Source organism: Oncorhynchus mykiss, chromosome 19 (genome assembly GCF_013265735.2).
Source record: "Oncorhynchus mykiss isolate Arlee chromosome 19, USDA_OmykA_1.1, whole genome shotgun sequence".
In the NCBI taxonomy this organism is placed as follows: domain Eukaryota; kingdom Metazoa; phylum Chordata; class Actinopteri; order Salmoniformes; family Salmonidae; genus Oncorhynchus; species Oncorhynchus mykiss.
In genome coordinates, this window is record NC_048583.1 from 43,511,847 (window position 1) to 43,533,713 (window position 21,867).

The 21,867-nt window shown below is 42.6% G+C and overlaps 1 protein-coding gene across 1 annotated transcript; it reads right to left on the reverse strand.

Moving 5' to 3' along the window:
* Window positions 1-121: 121 nt before the first annotated feature.
* On the reverse strand, window positions 122-14,631 carry LOC110497934 (synapse differentiation-inducing gene protein 1-like). The gene is made up of 4 exons (XM_021574412.2): window positions 14,163-14,631; window positions 11,813-12,315; window positions 1,803-1,940; window positions 122-922 (listed from the first exon to the last, which is right to left on the reverse strand). The coding sequence occupies exons 2-4, from the start codon at window positions 12,242-12,244 to the stop codon at window positions 761-763; spliced, it is 732 nt and encodes a 243-aa protein (XP_021430087.2). The 5' UTR covers window positions 12,245-12,315; window positions 14,163-14,631; the 3' UTR covers window positions 122-760.
* Between the last annotated feature and the right edge of the window lie 7,236 nt (window positions 14,632-21,867).

Below are 21,867 nucleotides of genomic sequence, written 5' to 3' on the forward strand. Positions count from 1 at the left end.
AGGTGTGTCCAAACTTTTGACTGTTTCTGTAACTCACATTGTTCAACAGTGCATTCTGATGCCCCTCTATTACACCGTCAGTGATGCCTCTCTCCACAGAGAAAGACAGGAAACAGAAAACTCATTATTCAATGTATTTATTCTGACAGGATATACAGTGCACAATAAACACAGTTTTCTTTGTCTAGAGTCTATTAAGGGATGGCAGTTGATTCTCCTGGACTGGACTGACGAACAGTTTGATGAATAATCATGAAAGTATGCCTTCTTGGTTTTGCATTTTAGACACAATGGCAGGTTCATTATAACTCACTGTGGCATGAAAATCAATACGACCAAAAACACCATCTGCACAAGAAGTATTTACAGAGAACAGCTACAAATATGGACGGGGCCTCCAATGATCATAATGAAGATCAGTGAAGGTGGTTAGCTCTCAAATTTAGGTAGTACTGTATCATCACATCTACTTCACTATCTTTCATCTCATTCATGTAGAGGAGCAGAACAGTCATTGTGGGACAATAGTTCTTCTTTCCTTTAGGGGTTTTCCCTCATTATTTTGTGATCCTCAAAAATCCTTACCAGGTAGATAGACCTAGACAAAAGTGGCTGTCTCTCTCCCTGGTCCTTCTCCTCCTCCTCTCAGCTGCTCCAAAACCAAAACATTCCTACAGAGCCACATGTAGACTGGTGCTTCAGGGTTGCCATAGCAGGGAAGATTTCCCAAGCACTCTCCCCTGTGGCCCTGGTCCTGCTCCTATATGTGTCCCCTAGACTTGGACAGGTAGGCTACAAGGGCCACCACCACCCCCACGTACATCCCTGCCCCAATGGTGATGGAGAGAGCAGCGAGAAACAGGGCTCTTCTGGAGCTACGGCCTGCCCTAGAGAAGTCTCCCTTAGCCATGGCCTTGCTAGTCTGAGACAAAGGAGAGAGAAATTAGTCATGATTTCATGTGACTGAGAAACATTTGAGTAGGTGTAAATTCACTGTAGGGAGAGAAAACAATGAATTGTTCCCGGGGAGCCATTAGTTGCTAAGGCAATTATGTCACTACCATTTTGACAGTAACTAATGTGTTGTTTAGATGTTTTTGGATCCCTCTGAAAAAGACTGGCCCATAACCCATCTGTCCATTTGAATCCTTTATTAGGGTCATTTTGCATTTTAATTGTCTTTGCAATTAGTTTGAGAGATGTTGCGATACACTGAGATATATTGTAGTTGGATTAAGGGGCAGGGAGGGGACCTGCTGCATTCAGGACCTGCTCACTAAAGTGCTGCTATTTATAGATAGACCTGGGGTTCAATATAATCACAATGTCACAATGGCGAGAGAGTCCCAGGGGAAGCAGATCATGTCTATTCATTATTTACTGAAAAATACATGTAGCTAGATAGTATCTGCTAGATGGTCATGTGGGCAATGTATTGCTAACATAAAATAACATGTATTATGAGGCTTTTGATTGACTAAATGACAATAAAATAAAACATACTGCATATGTGGCACAGTCAACCTTAAGTTTGAACTGTACACAGTTTACATTTCTCTCTCAGTGGTATTGCTGCTTGTGTTCACAAGAGTAAAAGGGGACAGAACCTATGCGGTTTACGCAGTCAATGGTCTGCAATAATTGGTAGAGGGTGGCGGGTGTAGAAAATGGGCTGTGTTAGCACTTGAGAGAGAGAGAGCACTTGTGCCTACTGACCTTGCAGAGAGTCCTGGGGGTAATTAGCATTAATAACAGGGTAGTAGCTATAAAGGGGTGAAGTGGGGCCTGGGTCCTGGACTCACCCTCTGGGAGAAGTAGAAGGCAGCGATCCCTAGGGGCCAGAAGCAGCAGAGCATGGAGAAGATGGCCAGGCCCAGGTGGTCCCGAGGGGGCAGCATGATGAAGTTGTCCTCACTCTCAGTGTCACTGGAGCTGTCGCTCTGGGAAGGAGAAAAGGAGAGAGGGGGGACCCGACAGGCCTGGTATGTGAGCTACTCGTGTCATATTCTACTGCCACAATTGGATGCGTTCTCAGTATAGTTTGTGCTGTGAGTAAGCGTGTCCCACCAATAGGGGCACATCACTTTTATTTATAAAACAATAATCAGCAAGGTTGTAGGATCAGATTAGACAACATTGTTCCATGGACCTGAATCCGACTCTGACTATAGAGATACTGTCAATAATGTGTGAGCCCACACCTTGCTGTTACCGTTGCTGTAACACCTAACAGTTTGACATCAGATGACAAAAACCACCAGGCATATCTGCCCTTGTTCTGCTTACATGTAGGACATGATGGGCTCAGCCAGGCAGAGAAGATTTGTATTTCTATCAACACCCATGAGCGGCATGACAGATAACACTGGATTAACAGATTGTTTCATCCCCACCAGATGACAGGAGAAACAGGAAGAACACATTGCCTTTTATGTGCTAAATTGCCTCCCTTTCTCCACACGCACCCCACCACCCCTTGTCATTTTGCCCGTCTTGCTTGAAAGGCTGTGAATGTTCTGAGGGCCAGTGTGGTCTCTTCCCATACTGTACCTTGATTTTCCTCAGAGGCCCCTGGGTAGCTGAGGGGCTAATGAATAGGACAGTCAGACCCTGCTGTGGGCACTCTGGCACGGGGACAAAAGTGAATAGCAAAACACGAGGAGCCACATCACTGGGATGACCTTTAACAAGAGATGGCCTCACCTTTGCAGTTCTCCCAGAGCGGGACATGCTGTTTGTTTAAATGAATGTCCCTCCATCAGGATAGGATTCATTTGTTAGTTTTGTTACTAACAGGGATCAAACAAACCTGTGGGACTGAGGGAGGATAGAAAATGGAAATGGATGTTCAGGGCTGAAAATAAATGAGCCAATTTAAAAAGGACGAGAGGAGAGAGGAAGAGGCATAGAGAGTGTGTAGACAAAGTGGACATAGCAGCAAAATCCTCATCTCACCCTCTCACCCATTGGCAAACATGATAGAGAGAGGGATAAGCATTTTGAAGTGTTCTTGCATTGTGCATGAAATGCTACGAGTACTATGCTTGTAGAGAGAAAGTGACAGAGGGCCTAAAATGTATTACATAATACTTACCATATATAGCTACAGAAGCTATGGCAATTATGTTTGAAGTTACACACAGAGACCCACATGCATAACCAATGTTCACGAGACTTTTTCACACAATTGGCATTTGAAATGATCTATTTCATTCCTGGTGTACACCTGAAGCACCAGGTGAGATTCTCCACATCCAAGCACATTTATAATGGATTCCCATGCTCCAGTGGATACATTTGTAGACTTAGGCCTAGATTCAACTGTGTACTGGGAAAAGGCTGGCCTGGGGGCCGTATGCGGCCCGTGTTCTGATTCAACACAGCCCGTGGAATCATGCTCAGATCACATAAAGAATTTGCGATAATAAAGTTTTGAAAAACATATTTGTAATTAAAATTAAAAGCCCAATGAATACTCGCCTTTGTGTAATGATTTAACTCCCACCGCATGTGGGCCAATTGTTTTGAAGGCATATAAATAACAACTGCACGAGGACAGACTGACAGGCTGACACACACGTCACAGTTACAAATAGTAGCTAGCTAGAAATTGCGCAAAAACTAGTTTTTCAAAGATTTCAAAGAAAAGGAAAGTAGACAATGTGTAGACATCAACATATTTCTTTATTGAGGTATCAGGGAAAGCTGCGTGCTTAGTGTGCAAAGAGAGCATCACTGTCTTGAAAGACTACAACTTGTCCCAACACTTCCAGACGAAGCACGCAGAGAAATATATCAGTGTCTTCTGAGCAGAAGGCAAGTGCATCGAAAGAGTTGCTTTCTCAGTTGCAAAAGCAGCAAGGACTTTTCACAAAATTGCATTCACCAAAGACGGAATGGCGAGAGCTAGCTATGCACTGTCCCACAAAATTGCTAAACATAACAAGTCATTCGCTGAGGGCAAATTCATGAAAAAAATGTATTGTCTGCAGCAATACTTTGTCCCGACAAGAAAGAGCTGTTTGAAAATGTTTCCCAGGCAAGTCGAACAGTGACACGGCGTGTTGAGGACGTCACAGAGAATATGGAACAACAGTTGAAAGACAAGGTAAAGGATTTCACCTATTTCTCCTTGGCCATGGATGAGAGCTGTGATGCACATGACACGGCACAGTTGTTGATATTCTTATGAGGCATAACCCCAGACTTTGAAATTACAGAGGAGCTTCAGTGCAGTCAATGAAGAGCACAACCACAGGGAAATATTTATTGGAGGAGGTTAATAAGTGTGTGGCAAAGCTGGGACTGAGTTTTGAAAGTTATCCAGTGTGACCACAGATGGGTGCCCAAACTTGACAGGAAAAAACGCTGGCCTTTTGAAAATGATACAAGATCAAGTAGCTGAGCTGAACCCAGAACAGAAAATATTTTTTCTGTATTGCATTATTCATCAGGAGGTGCTCTGTAAATGTGTTCTGAAAATGAGCCATGTTGTGGATACAGTCACTCAAGTGGTAAACTTCATAAGAGCAAAATCTTTAAACCACAGGCAGTTTGTCTCACTTTTGGAAGAGACAGTCTGGTCATGCAGATCTACCCTACCACACAAACGTGAGATAGCTGATTTTGGGGCTGATTTTGGGGAAGGTGCTTAAAAGGGTGTGGGACCTGAAGTCGGATATTGCTGAGTTTCTGCAAATGAAAGGAAAATATGTGGATTTCTCTCAAATGCAAGATAAAGAATGGTTGGCTGATTTTGCCTTCACCATGAACATCATGGCCTTCATGAATTAACTGAATTCCAAACTACAAGGGAAGGGCCTTTTTGCACATCTGATGTACAACCTTGTCAAAGCCTTCAAGGGAAAATTACTCCTCCTCACCAATCAAGTAGAAGCCAACAATCTCACCCACCTTCTGACGCTACTAGTCTGTTCCCTATCAGATGACCAGCGGGAGAAGTATACATTGCTGCTGCGTGCTTTGAACAGTGAGTGTTCTCGTTGTTTTGAGGATTTCAAAGTGTTGGAAAATGACATGCTCTTGGTTTCCTCTCCTTTCACCTTCAATGTGGAAAATGCTCCTACTGGCCTGCAACTTGAGCTTATCGATCTTCAGTCTGATGCAGTGATTGGAGAACTAGTGAGGTTCTATGCATCTCTCGATGAATTAAACTTTCCAAAGATTAGGAGTCAGGCTCAGAGATGTTTGTACTGTTTGGGTCAACCTATGTATGTGAACAGACATGTAATGTTGAGCTCCCTCTCTTTCTTGTGTTTTTGTACATACCCGTTAACAAGAGTTCTGTCCGTGGTGCTGAATGCACAATGTATCTTTCTCTCTGTGTAGTTCATTGCATGTTTAATAATGAAAATACCTACCAAAAGGAGAACATGGATGTGGTTTATTTCTGTGCATGTTAAAAAGTAAAATAACTAGCATATCTGGACATGATTTACAGTAGATATATCTGTCAACACAGTCAAACACATGGTGTATAATCCTGTAATATGATTCTGGCCCACGATGGCAGAAATATATTCTAATGTGGCCCTCCATGGAAAATAATTGCCCAGGACTGGTCTAAACTCTAGAACCTAACCCGCCTACCCCTTCAATGTATCAGGATACATATGGAAATAAAAGATGAATTGGTCATTGGTCAGAATAATCAGATCCGATCGTGATGTCATGGTCTGGGCCAAAAAATCCATCAGGCTGAAATTCCAGGATTTCTTTTCAAACCATTCTTACACAAAAAGGCCATTATCATAACAATTTGGAAAATCACATTTTTTACAGCACTGCCCCTTTAAACTAAATAATGATGGATAATGATAAGGAGGATTTCTATCAGCCTAATCGAGGTGTAGATTACATCTCTCATTCCAGTGTTCAAACTTGTAAACAAGGCTGCAAGAGATTTCTATTAATGAAACTCTGTGCAGCCAATAGCACCGACAGAGCTGGTCGCCTCACTTCGAGTCCTTAGGAAACTATGCAGTATTTAGTTTTTTATGTATTATTTCTTACATTGTTACCCCAGGAAATCATAAGTCTTATTACATATGGCCGGGAAGAACTATTGGATATAAGAGTGACGTCAACTCTCTCTCTCTCTCTCTCTCTCTCTCTCTCTCTCTCTCTCTCTCTCTCTCTCTCTCTCTCTCTCTCTCTCTGGGAAGAGGAAGGGCGGAGAGAGAGAGAGAGAGAGAGAGAGAGAGATATGTTGTCGGAATTGGTACAGCCACCGGGCTTCTCCATAACATCGCACCAACAGAGATAAACACCTCTCTGGGAAGAGGAAGGGCGGGGGTGTATGCTTCACGTTTAACGACTCATGGTGTAATCATAACAACATACAGGAACTCAAGTCCTTCTGCTCACCAGACCTAGAATTCCTTACATTCAAACGCCTGCCATATTACCTCCCAAGAGAATTTTCATCAGTTATCGTCACAGCTGTGTACATTCCCCCTCAAGCAGACACCAAGACGGCCCTCAAGCAATTTCACTGGACTCAATGTAAACTGGAAACCATGTATCCCGAGGCTGCATTTATTGTAGTTGGGGATTTTAACAAATCAAATTTGAGAACAAGGCAACCTAAATTCTATCAGCATTTTGATTGCACTTCTCACGGGGGTAATACACTCGATCACAGCTACTCTAACTTCCGCGATGCATACAAAGCCCTCCCTTCGGCAAATCCAACCATGTCGTCATCTTGCTCCTACCGTCTTATAGGCAGAAACTCAAACAGGATATACCAGTGACTAGAACCATTCAACGTGGGTCTGACCAATCGGAATCCACTCTACAAGATTGTTCTGATCACGCAGAGTGGGATATGTTCCAGTCAGCCTCAGATAACAACATCTATCTATATGCTGACTCGGTGAGTGAGTTTATAAAGAAGTACATTGGAGGTGTACCCACTGTTACTATTAAAACCTACCCTAACCAGAAATCATGGATGGATGGCGACATTCACGCAAAACTGAAAGCGCAAACCACTGCATTTAACCATGGAAAGATGTCTGGGAATAAGGCTGAATATAAACAGTGTAGTTGTTCCCTCCGCAAGGCAATCAAACAAGTGAAATGCCTGTACAGGGACAAAGTGGAGTCACAATTCAATGGCTCAGACACGAGACGTATGTGGCAGGGTCTACAGGAAATCCCAGACTACAAAAAGAAAACCAGCCACATCACAGACACCGACGTCACGTTTCCAGACAAACTAAACACTTTCTTTGCCCGCTTTGAAGATAATACAATGCAACCGTCGCAGTCCGCTAACAAGGACTGCGCCCCCCCCTCCTCTCCTTCTCCATTGCCGACGTGAGTAAATCATTTAAACGTGTTAACCCTCGCAAGGCTGCTGGCCCAGACAGCCTCCCAAGCTGCGTCCTCAGAGCATGCACAGATCAGCTGGCTCGTGTGTTTACGGACATATTCAATCGCTCCCTATTCCAGTCTGCTGTCCCCACATACTTCAAGATGGCCACCATTTTTCCTGTACCCAAGAAGGCAAAAATAACTAAACTAAATGACTACCGCCCCGTAGCACTCACTTCTGTCATCTTTAAGTGCTTTGAGAGACTAGTCAAGTGTCATATCCCCTCCACCTTACCGGCCACCCTAGACCCACCGCCCCAACAGGTCCACAGACATTGCAATCACCATCACACTGCACACTGCCCTATCCCATCTGGACAAGAGGAATACCTATGTAAGAATACTGTTCATTGACTACAGCTCAGCATTCAACACCATAGTACCCTCCAAGCTCATCACCAAGCTGGAGGCCCTGGGTCTCAACTCCGCCCTGTGCAATTGGGTCCTGGACCTGACGGGCCGCCCAGGTGGTGAAGGTAGGAAACCACATACATCTCCACTTCGCTGACCCACAGCACTGGGGCCCACAAGGGTGCATGGACAGCCCCTCATGTACTCCCTGTTCACCCATGATTGCGTGGCCATGCACGCCTCCAACTTAATCATCAAGTTTGCAGACGACACAACAGTAGTGGGCTTGATTACTAACAACAATGAGAAGCAGGGACCGAGAGACTGAAAAACAGCTTCTATCTCAAGGCCATCAGACTGCTAAACAGCAGTCACTAACTCAGAGAGGCTGCTGCCTACATTGAGACACAATCACTGGCCACGTTAATAAATGGATCACTTAAATGGATCATAATGCCACTTTAAATAATTCCATTTCAATAATGTTTACATATCTTACATTACTCATATCATATGTATATACTGTATTTTATACCATCTATTGCACCTTTCCTATGCTGCTCGGCCATCACTCATCCATATATTTATATGTACATATTCTCATTCACCCCTTTAGATTTATGTGTATTAAGTAGTTGTTGGGAAATTGCTAGATTACTTGTTAGATATTACTGCTGTCGGAACTAGAAGTACAAGCATTTCACTACACTCGCATTAACATCTGCTAACCATGTGTATGTGACCAATAACATTTTATTTTATTTTATTTGGGAGCCTCTTGTGGATTTGACAGCTCTAACTCAGTTCCACCTCCAACACCGCCAAAACAACTTCTTTGCAGGTGTCGGCTTACGCGGATCTGATACAATCTAGCCCCTAGGTGTGGGCAAACTGACAGACACTGGTGCATTACACTAACACCCAATCTGAGAGTCAGTCAGTCAGCCAGTGAGCCAGTCAGCCAGTAATGGCAAGCTGAGCTACCAGTGCGTTTTGAGGCCAGTGTAATTGATGAGACTCCTCCACTGCCCTGGTCTGTTAATTATCCTCGGGCTGCTCTACCAGAAGGCTTGTTAATGACGGCAGGGGACACTGGGCACACCTTCATGGCACACAGAGACGGCCATGGCCCATGTCACTAGGCACTGGCATCATCCACCCACACCTAGGCCTAAATCTCATTTTACCCCCCTACACACCAGCAATGTCCTGATTCCCCATCAAACTAAAGTGTTGGCATTTTGGAAAACGTTGCTTTCTGCAATTGTGGGGGCTGTTTTGTTAGACTTCAGTGTGGCTTTTGACATTATCGATCATAGTCTGTTGCTGGAAAAACGTATGTGTTATGGCTTTACAGAGTTACCTGTCAAGCAGAACACAGAGGGTGTTCTTTCATGGAAGCCTCTCCAACATAATCCAGGTACAACCAGGAATTCCCCAGGGCAGCTCTCTAGACCCCTTACTTTTTTCAGTCTTTACTAATGACACGTCACTGGCTTTGAGTAATGTATGCTAATGACAACACATACACGTCAGCTACTACAGCGACTGAAATGACTGCAACACTTAACAAAGAGCTGCAGTTAGTTTCAGAGTGGGTGGCAAGGAATAAGTTAGTTCTAAATATTTCTAAAACTAAAAGCATTGTATTTGGGACAAATTATTCACTAAAGCCTAAACCTCAACGAAATATTGTAATAGATAACGTGGTTTTCGGTGACTAAATTGCTTGGAGTAACCCTGGATTGTAAACTGTCATGGTTAAAATATGTTGATACAACAGTAGCTAAGATGGGGAGAAGTCTGTCCATAATAAAGGGTTGATCTACCTTCTTAACAGCACTATCAACAAGGCAGGTCCTACATGCCCTAGTTTTGTCGCACCTGGACCAGTCGACCAGTTGGCTCAGAACAGGGCAGCACGGCTGGCCCTTGGATGTACACAGAGAGCTAACATTAATAATATGCATGCCACACACACGCACACACACGATAACATACGCACTATACACACATGTACACATGGATTTTGTATTGTAGATATGTGGTAGTGGTGGAGTAGGGACCTGAGGACACACAGTGTATAGTGAAATCTGTGAATGTATTGTAATCTTTTTAAATTTGTATAACTGCCTTAATTTTGCTGGACCCCAGGAAGAGTAGCTGCTGTGATTGGCAGCAGCTAATGGGGATCCATAATAAAGACAAATACAAATATAAAACATTGCCAGAGAGTTTACCAAAACAAAATAATTGAGATGGGTGCCATTGAGGCCATGGTCCAGTCATGTGTTATTGTGTGGAATAGTTAAATCCATCATATCCCTGTATTCCTACTGAGAACCATGTCTTGTCTGTATACAAATGCAGGGTTTCTGGAATAATTTATGATGAACACAAACACGTGTAGAATAACTAATCGCAGATATTGGCTTTGACATGTAAGATCTATCATCTGGCTCTTTCCCTCTTGTCTTAGTGTGCTGAGAGCATGTTCACTTTAAAAGACTTCTGCAGAGCTCTGATCTCCACCTGGCTGCCACACTCACTCCATCTCCAATTCCTGGAACTACATCTACCAACACACAGTGTACCACACACATGCACACATACACACACACACACGCACACGCACACACACGCACGCACGCACGCACACACACACACACACACACACACACACACACACACACACACACACACACACACACACACACACACACAAACTGCTTCGAACAGAGGGAAAGAAAAGTCTTAAAGTTTGAAATGGGAAATGTTTATTTTATGTGTCCACATAACTGAGTATGTGACTAACCTTGTGAAACTATGTGAATCTGTCTGACTATAATCTCCTGTTCTTGTGAGTATCATCCTGCATCCTTGTATAGATAAAGTAACAGGAAACTATATAGATATACGCTTATCATCCAATGCTTCGGAATTCAGACTGTCTACAGTGCGCTATGTAAATCTGTTACTCTCTGAGCTCAGAAATAAAGAATCTTGGTTTGATTTGGACTCCAACAGATCCTTATTTTCTATATCAACCACAAGTTAAAATGATTAAATGGTGAGCCTATCATTAGCTGATGTATTGGTGACTAAACAAAATGCGCTCCTGTTATTTCACGGAAAACATTGATTTTGCATAAAGGACTCATGGGTGAAAGATGTGTGAAACCCCAATGAATGCGCAATCATACCACTTACATCTGAAACATTTGGCAAAATGCTTGATTTTCTTTTTTGAATCAGATGAATTTGTTCTGTGAATCGACCTGGAATAACTGATCTGCTGGGTTACCTGTGTCGGGGCCATGTTTCAGCCCAGTCTCCACTTAATAATACTTTCAAAGCACTGCATTCTGGCATTAATGAATGTATCTGCTGTGCATCTATCCATCTGCTAGTGACAGGAGCTGGACCGATGGTAAGACCAGTTAGGGATCACTCCCCTGCTGCCAACTCACAGCACTGGGTATTTCACAACCCTACTGCATGAAATTAGATGTAGCCACTTTTCTAAAAAATTTGCTCTCCCACTGTCACCATTTTTATTTGCAGTGGTTATTCACAGTTTTGTCCTAACATAACAAAAGGCCTGGATTGATATGATCAAAGATGAATAGGGAGATTTGCCAACAATTATGGAACAGAAAAACTAACGCTCTATTGGATTTGTAAGTGCTATAAAATACATCAAATTTTCCATTTAGTGAACAGACGGTTAGATGGAACAAATAGGCATGAATCATGCTGCCAGCTTTAACAGCCTATTAGTAGGGAGCTTTGTTAATTAACATGAACAGTATTGAGTGCCCTGACCGATTATTCTGTTAATATACATCCCCTACAACTAATAAAATGCACACAATTTGAGGTAACCTTGTTATTTTATTTGTCCTATTCGTTTTCTATGTCCAACGGCTCTCCACTAATGAAAAAAAGCCTTTTGATTTTAACAACGCTCAATGTTTTGCTTGTATGAGCATCATCACATCCCAATTCCAAAGTTCTAGCTGGTCACTTATAGTTGGTTGCCCTCTGTGTGAACTCTCACCTCATACTCATGTCCCTCCTCCTCCACCTCATAGGAGACTGTTTGGATCTTCACATCCTTCTCTCCCAGTAGTTTGTCCTGAGGGTCCTCTATGGGGGCTCCCTCCACTCCCACTACACTGTCCTTGTTCTCTGTGAAGGTGGTCTCAGAGCTCTCGCTCTTAGAGTCCTTGCTCTGGAGGCTGACATCGTCCTTGTACAGGATTAAGTTGGGCCTATAGAAGGCCTCCACTGCCAGGTGCAGAGAGGTGGCATCCAGAAACTGCTGGGCCTTGGTCTTGCCGTTGCTCCCTGTGACGAAGTAGCCAATGATGTTCTCCTGGCACTGACGGTTCGGGTAGTCGCCCTGGTAAGCCTGGTAGTCGTTGTGGACCATGTGTCTGCTGCTGGTCTTATCTAGGAGCGGGTTCTGCAGTTCACTCAGACTCTCCATGGTGGGGGACAGAGAGGGACTTCAGGGAGATCAGAGTGGATAGACTGCAAACGTTGATAACAGGCTGGGAGCTAGAAAGGACAAGACAGGTATAGTTATGGAAAGTGGGATGAGGTATGATACGTGATGACATTCAATTGTATGAAACTCTCACTGATGCATTTACAATAGAATCAGCTAAATGCATCTATATAGGGTGTTGATCAGAAGAAGCTGATGCAGCACACGTAGATTGGAGACATGGTTTATGGGCTGGGAATATTCTTCACATAGTATTACACCTCACATGGTATTAATCACCATATTACCATCTGTCCCTGTTGCACATTTCATGCCCCTGAATTCATATACAAATGGTGGTAAAAAGTCCCCCATCATTTTCCAAGCTCCCTCCATTCCAACAAGTGAGATGAAGACAGATGTTGGAGGATTTTTTAATGCATACTGATCATAGTGCTAAGATATCCTCTATGAACTAGTCATCTCTGCATCGTTGGAGTACCCAGTTCTAGAAGTGGGGGGAAGCCTCTCATAGGTCATGAGTAAGCTGCAGTTATGTTGACTGTTGAGACACTTGACTTTTAAAAAGCTAAACAAAGCACGAAAGGAAATAGCAAAGGTATTTTCGCGGTAAGTGTATTCTCAAGATGCTATTTCAATAATGTCAGTAACAGCACCAGGGGAGCGTGTCGCCAGGATAACATGTCCTCCTGTGAGCTAGTTTGTTGTTTTAAGCAGTATGATTCATGCGCTCTGAAATGCTGGGAAAACTCACCACTATTCCCTCTCTCACTAGCAGACAGGGAAATTAGCATAAATAGAACTAGTAGCCAACGAAAGCGTATCAGCTCAGTCCCAGAGGAGGTCAATGAGATGACCTTCTTGTACAGCTAATTAATCTTTCCACCCAAGCTTACTCACTGAGGCTCTGATGAGAGGAGAGCATATAAGCTTAATTTTCTCTCACACATCTCAGGCAATGAAAAAACCCAGTGAGCATATATCCTGTATCCTATAGCATAATCACTGCATCTTATATGTCTTATATGGAAGGATGGCATTAAGATGGCTATGTCAGATTAGTCATCGTGTAGCTGTTTCTGTGTGGAAGAAGAAGGCTTGGCGTGACGGAATTCTGAATATGAATTTATCCTTCATTCTAGGAAATGTTTTGGGAGATTCATTCACCCAGGAGCAATATCACAGAACATGTACATTAAGGAGCTTATCTAAGGGCTGGAGAAATAATGTCATTTCAGCCTGGACCTTTGACTCTATGAAAAATCATGTCCATTTGGGAAGATTCCCACAGCACGCAAGTGCCTTCTCTGCATGTCAAGGCAAAGCATCAATTATGGTTTGTGTTTTTTCAGTGTGCTACCTTCGCTTTAGAATTACAAAGTGATTCTCATATGCCTTTGAGGATGCATCTCTGTTGCTTTTCAGAAAAGAGGAATGTTCCCTTCACAGTACATTACACAACAAAGAGCATATTTTATGTCCACTAATAATTCATCAGACAGACAGTGACATGCACTTATGTTTATATGAGTCTCTGGTTGGAGAGCTCAGTTTAGTAAGCGTGAAGAGGGCTCATGAGCTGCTCTCTCTCTTGTTGATTAATGTGAGTAGAATACATTTTTGAGAGGTGACAACAATGATCTGAAATGACAAATCATTTCTAGCAGTCTTTTACGGTGCTTAGTCCAATTTGGAATACAACTATGGCTAATTGAATGTCCAATTCTGAAATGTCACACATTCATTGCTATTCCACACGTTCATCAATCGCAGTCTGTCTCTATAAATACGTTATTACATTAAATATTCATATCTAATGGAATTGAAAATGCATGACAGTATGTAATGCAATTAATTCTAGGCAAGTCAAGGTAATCAATTAGTCCATCGATCTTACCTATTCTACAAGATCCTGCCACGGACTGCCTCAATAGCATTCCGCTTTTACTGTTGTCCAGGAGCTGATGGAAAGGGAATGGGGTTCCAAATCATACCCCGGCAACTCTGTAGTCCACATAACATTGGAGACATTGATAAAAGACAACGAGGACCAATGTGCAGGTAACTTTCAGTCTCTACTGGAGCATGCAGTGACGAACCGCGCTCTCTGAGCTGACAAGACAGACCGCTGCGTATTGGAGAGGTGTTGATTACGCACACTCACCACATAGTTTCACTTCCGCAATAACTCTCTAAATAACTATCAATAATAGCTATAGCTCATATAAAGTACGTTGAATATATGTTTTCCATCCACTGCGATAGGCTACAAAGTCGGTTGTAGCCTAGTCTACTGAGTTTGCTTTGTCGTAAAATCACCCCTGCTCATGTGTTTCAGTGCGCGGTGCCGGTGATGATGCCTCCAGCCGCAAGCATCATCGTATGGACAGACACTCTTGATGTCCTACACTAGTATCGACTGACACAGACTTCTATGTTCCTTTTCTCTCGGCGGGTGACTGAGTATGACTGTTGTATCAGTAGGCTACTCATTTTACTTCTAACTTCTCTGTACTCTTCTTTTTTAGGCATAACCTCCCCCATACTTTTTTTTAGGGCATCCTGCATTTTTACACAATCCAATATGCCGTCTCTATTTAGAACAAAAAGTAAGCAATAATGCCCACAGTAATCAAGCTAGGTAAGAGATCATTATTACTTATGTTTAAGTGATTAATAAGACTGGACTAGATCAAATGTAATTCAATAATACATTTTGTGTTGTACCTTTAACCAAGAGCCTAACAAATGGACAACTCTTTAAAAAATACAAAGACCTTTGATTGTCTGTATTAAAACCTCAAATTTCAGCCAGACCGACCAGCATCCCGAGCCGCCTGCACACCGAGCCCCACCAGTCTAGTCAATAACTCAACTCTCTACCAACACAATTTCCTTCCTAGTTCACAGCTTAAACAACATGTATTCCCAAGAGAACGGTTTGTAAACAAAAAAAACACAAACACCTCAAATAAAAGAAATGCCCCTTTTTCAGGACCCTGTCTTTCAAAGATAATTAGTAAAAATCTAAATAACTTCACAGATCGTTGTTAGTGTCTTAACAACCGTTCAGCAGGTGCATGTTCATAATTGTTAATGTTTCATTGAAGAAGCATGGGAAACAGTGTTTAAAACCTTTACAATGAAGATCTGTGAAGTTATTTAGATTTTCACTAATTATCTTTGAAAGACAGGGTCCTGAAGAAGGGATGTTTCTTTGTGTTTCTCTCAACCCTTGATACAGTTTTGAAATCAACTTTGGAGATTTGTCAGACTGCCTTAAAATAGCACATGGCTTGTCCAGTGTTTGCTGCACAGAGAGAATAAAGTGTTGTATCCGAGCGGTAGTTTTTCTGTTCCACAGACTGGTCTTCCCTGACTGCCTGACCCTGCTGAGACCCCTGTCACCATCTGATCCTCCTAAAACGAGGCATGACAAAGAATGACCTTTGTGTACATTTATACATTATATTATTCAAGAATAGAATCAATAGTTCAATCATTTAAATGACCATTATTCCCAGAACCCAGACTGTAGCTTTAAACTGCTGTCCTGTAACTACAGTAGGTTTACCCATCAATTCAAGATGGAACATTGTATCATTCACTGATATTGTTAATATACTGCAAAATTCACCTGAGCTTTATTGATAGACTGGTCGTCCCTGACCGTCTGACCCTGCTGGGACCCGTGCCACCATCTGATTCTGCTAAGAAATGATGGGCAGTGTTGTGTACTGACTGTGCACTAGAGGGCTGACTGTGCACTAGAGGGCTGACTGTGCACTAGAGGGCTGACTGTGCACTAGAGGACTGACTGTGCACTAGAGGGCTGACTGTACACCAGAGGGCTGACTGTGCACTAGAGGGCTGACTGTGCACTAGAGGGCTGACTGTACACTAGAGGGCTGACTGTACACTAGAGGGCTGACTGTGCACTAGAGGGCTGACTGTGCACTAGAGGGCTGACTGTACACTAGAGGGCTGACTGTGCACTAGAGAGCTGACTCTGCACTAGAGGGCTGACTGTGCACTAGAGGGCTGACTGTGCACTAGAGTGCTGACTGTGCACTAGAGGGCTGACTGTGCACTAGAGGGCTGACTGTGCACCCTACAGAGATCATTTCGACGTGGTCGTCATTTTGTATGCTGCTGGCAGTCAGACATACGACTTCGGGATGGAAATATTTTTGTTGTCCCACAGATTATTTGGAAATGGTCCTCTTTCTGCTTTGTATGCGTTAGCCTACCGATTTTATTAAAAACACATTTTTGGCATTATTCACTACTTCAATAGTAGCCTACCTCTCCTAGTTGGGAGTTAGAGTTCAAGTACACTATGGGTGGTCTCATTGAAATAGAGGAGGCTGCAAACCTGGGCGGAGAATCACGAGCAGTTAACTTAAATAGGAAATTAACTTAAATATGATTTGACTGTAGTTTACTCCATTGTCTGTAAATAAATAGGCTATTGATAATGGAAAAAAGTGGAGGGTGCTCAATCATGATTCATAGTGTAATCAAAATGTTTAATCAGCAATGAAAAGGAAAAGGCACAACGGGCACATAGGTTAGGCTACTATGGTGAGCGAGCGTTGCGTCCTTTCATTTTCAAAAAGTTTTTTTTTTTTTTGTCTATACCTAAAACAAGGTATGCTATATTCTATAGGCCTATGCAAAATATAGCAAGTGTCGCTGTCATCATTCTTACTGCTTCAAGTTCAGTAGCCATACCTGCTAACATATTGATACAACACTGGCTAGGATGAGGAGAAGTCTATAATAAAGTGTTGCTCTGCATTCTTAACAGCACTATCAACAAGGCAGGTCCTACAGGCCCTAGTTTTGTTGCACATGAACTACTGTTCAGTCGTGTGGTCAGGTCCCACAAATAGAGACTTATGAAAATTGCAATTGGCTCGGAACAGGGCAGCACAGCTGGCCCTTGGATGTACAAAGAGAGCTAACATTGATAATATGCATGTCAATTTCTCCTGGCTCAAGTGGAGGAGAGATTGACTTCATCACTACTTGTATGTGTTCAGTCTAGAGGGGATGAAACATTAGCTAACATTACATGTCAGTTACAATACTAGCTCAGCACTGCAAATAAACACTAGTTTAGTTTGTTCTGTTAAGTTAAACAGTAGTTACCTTGTCAGGTACATCAGTCAGCTAAAGAGTAGCCAGTTTCTGCTCTGCTTGCCTTAACAACTTGGTGAAAGAGCGCAACACATACACACTGAACTACTGTATGCTCATGTCTCCCATCCAGCCAGCGTTCCAGAAGCTTTGCCTTCACATAGCATGTCAGCCCGGTCCTAAATCCAGCTAGCAGAACACTCCAAACAGCCTACCCGACTGCTCAGAGGCGTCTGCATGGTCCTACACACACTGTTTCTGCTTTTTGTATCAAATTAAAATAATAAAACTGGGGGGGAGAAAAATTAAATTTAAGAATGTGTCTGGGGGGGGGGGGGGGCATGACCCCCATACCCAGTGAAAGTGTATTTTTAATTTCCTCTGTTTCTGTAACAGAGCCTTACATAATCTACCATGCAAATGGTCTATGTCTGAGTCTGAGCTCAAGGACATGGTCAAACTTAAAATAAATCAAACCCTAACATTCAGGTGCTGTGTATGAGAAACACAATAATACTTTTAAAATCACTGCATTTACATTTGATACATTTTTTAGATAAAACTCATGCATTTATCATAAGCCTGCCAATTTGGTTGTCCTTTATGCCCTCATAAGCGTCTTAAGATTTCATGCCTATAATTTATCATTGTAAATAGTATTTACATAACATTAATATAGATGGGATTTGAATGCAAGTATAGCAAAACAGTGACGTGATACATTCTGCACACTGGAATTAAGCTTTAATACTTTTGACATGTCACCAGGAGAATATATTAGGCAATGACTTAACCATTTACAGGATGCAAATAGCTAAATCCAACCACATCCGAATCAGAAGTTGTTTAGTGCCAGTAAATACACTACATGACCAAAAGTATGTGGACACGTGGAAGGCTGTCCAATAGATGTTGGAACATTTCTGCAGGGACTTGCTTCCATTCAGCCACAAGAGCATCAGTGAGTTTGGGCACTGATGTTGGGTAATTAGGCCTGGCTCACAGTCGGCGTTCCAATTCATCCCAAAGGTGTCGATGGGGTTGAGGTCAGGGCTCTGTGCAGGCCAGTCAAGTTCTTCCACACCAATCTTGACAAAGCGTTTCTGTATGGACCTCGCTTTGTGCACGAGAGCATTGTCATGCTGAAACAGGAACGGGCCTTCCCCACATTGTTGGTAGCACAGAATCGTCTAGAATGTAATTGTATGCTTTTGTGTTAAGATTTCCCTTCACTGGAGCTAAGGGGCCTAGCCCAAACCATGAAAAACAGCCCCAGACTATTATTTATCTCCACCAAACTTTACAGTTGGCACTATGCATTGGGGCAGGTAGCGTTCTCCTGGCATCAGCCAAACCCATATTCGTCCATCGAACTGCCAGATGGTGAAGCGTGATTCATCAGTCCAATGGCGGTGAGCTTTACACCACTCCAGCTGACGCTTGGCATTGCACATGGTGATATTAAGCTTGTGTGTGGCTGTTTGGCTATGGAAACCCATTTCATGAAGCTCCAGATGAACAGTTCTTCTGCTAACGTTGCTTCCAGAGGCTGTTTGGAACTCTGTAGTGAGGGTTGCAACTGAGGACAGACCATTTTTACGTGCTTCAGCGCTCAACGGTCCCGCTCTGTGAGCTTGTGTGGCCTACCACTTCGCGGCTGAGCTGTTGTTGCTCGTAGACGTTTCCACTTCACAATAACAGCACTTACAGTTGACCGGGGCAGCTCTAGCAGAGCAAATATAATGAACTGATTTGTTGGAAATGTGGCATCCTATGACGGTGCCACGTTGAAAGTCATTGAGCTCTTCTGTAAGGCCATTCTACTGCCAGTGTTTGTTTATGGAGATTGCATGCATGGGTGCGTGCTCAATTTTATACACCATTCAGCAATGGCTGAAATAGCTGAATCCACTCATTTGAAGGGGTGTACACATACTTTTGTATATATGGTGCATATTTCTGAACGTCATCAAACTAAATACACGAGTTACTAGACACAAAAATGTAATCATTTTCCTAATTCAGAAGCCAAGCTATCAACACATTGCTTGTTTTCTTTCAGACCTTCATGCAGTGCCTTGCATGATAGAAGCTAGGGGTTGTTTCCAGCTCATGACTATAGTCTCTCTTTAGTAGCCTATTTTCCATAGAAAAACAACCACATTCTTTACAATGTGTGTCTCTATGTCTGCCTCTCCTCTGTCAGATGCGCTGGGTGAAGCAATAACATTCTGATGGGGACTTTATGAGGGAAACATGAGGCTGCATTTACAAGCCTGTGGTCTCTGATGAGCTGTGTCTGTCACAGAGTCACCTTGTGTTTAGATGGACGAGGCGATTGGGCAAGACCAAACAAGTCTCTATGATGGGGGGGCTGGTCCAACTTGAGGCCAACTTGAGGTATCAACCCCCCCTATGTAAAAAATATTTTCAAATTACCGTCCCTTTGCACTGTAGAAAAATGCATACTCTGCCCCATAATAGAGTTAACAGAAAATTATGTTTAGGACCACAAATAACAATAACCGTAATCGTTCATAAATGTGGACATCGACTTTGTCACTTCAGCATGCTTTTTATGGCACTGTCGATGTCACGTAGCGCTACTGGCCAGAAGGTTGGGTTCGCAGACTACCATGGACAGTTCCCTCTCCCTGCCTGTTTTATTTACTACATTATGATCAGAGGCGGCTGCACACAATGATCAGCTATGTGTAAATCAGATGTAAATCAGATTTTAAATATGTGTTTATATTTATAATTATATTAAACATATCCAACGTATTTTCCACCAACAGGTTTCTGTGTGGTGCACACAACCAATAGGCAAGACATACCGAGTTTCCTTGCGCTTTAATATCATGGTTTGCGTTTTCAACACTACAATCAAATAGACTATGTCAATCTCGACAAACAGAAAATACATCCCTCCCTGTAGGGTTACCCAGTTTCAAAGGCTTGTCTTGACAATCTCCGAATGTCATTAAACTGTTTGCAACAGATGTCTCTTTCCTTTCATCAAATGTTCAGATATTCAGACAGTTCAGATGCTGGAATTATATTTTGGACGAACGTGCGCAGGTAGTCTACCGGATACTTTTGAAGTAGCCTAATCAGATGAAAACACTTTGACTGGTTGTGTTTATGCCACATATAAAAGGTAGTGCATTTAAAAAGTTAAATGACAAATATTTGGGCGATATTGAAGCGTTCTAGGTGTGCGAGCCGCGAGGAATAGCCGCTACGATTGTAGAGGAGGCAGCGCGGTAAGCTTTCTTGAATAATTGGACCTGCCGGGAGCATTTGTGGCTTGTATGACGACCTGGGAGAATGATGATCTGCAACAGACAGCGCATCTCCGTATCAGAAGTAGAAATACAGCCAGACTCGCCTGCTATTGAGCCTTTATAGACCTTAGAAACTGTCGAGAGTAGACCCACATCTGATCCAAATGGAATGAAACATTCAAATCACAGGGCTCTTCAAATTACATTTTCACTGCAGCCTATGAATGGTGGATAGAGGGCAGGATAGGCAGGTAGACTGGTAGACTATATTGACTTGTTGTATAGTAATAGTTAGCCAGCAGAATGTATAGTGCATAAGGGAAGTACCAAACACCTTGATCTAGGGAAGGCACATGCAAGCAGATGAGGAAATGTGGCTAGGATGGAATAAATTATATAGTAAAACCTGCAAAAGGGTGAATGTAAACCAGGCAAAAACACTGGTTTGGCAAAAATAATACGTTTTTTGACAATCCTCAGCTAAATTGTAGATTTCAAAAGTTGACAATAAAAGACCCATTGCAGTAACACTTTGAAAACTACATGGCAATATTTGTCAATTTATCCATAATGTATAGTAGTAGTTCAATCTTTGCCATCTGGGTATAGCTGGACACTTGTTTGTGAAAATGTATGGTGTTCAACCTTGGCCCCCTTCTCTGTTCCATTTTCTGGTCTACATTTATGTCCTGTGTCACCGAATGCAATCAGTCAAACCAATGTTTATGGTCTTACCTTATTTCATAGTCTTCAAAGTAGGAAAATGGAGTTTGATTGGAACATGCTTTATAAACAGTTTTCCTAGAAATAAACAAGAAAATTCAAGAATATTTAATTGAAGCTGTGAGGCTTAGGACCTACCATATACAGTGTTTGTTTGATAGTGAGGCATTTGCCCACCTCTCTTTGATTTCCCAGCCAACACTGAGACCCTGGGCTGGAAGTCCTCCCTAACACCCATTAACAGGCTTTAATCATTTAAACACTGTTGGGAATTAATCGGCTTAATCCTCTTTGCAGAGGAAGTATTAAACCACTTAATTTGATCTGTTCTCGCCAGCTTTTGTCAAGAAAGGAGGGATTTAAGCCGCTTTCCTCAAGGATCATTCTGGGTATTATTTCCTCTGATTGAGCACTTTGACAAAGCACACCAATACCACCTCTGACCACTGA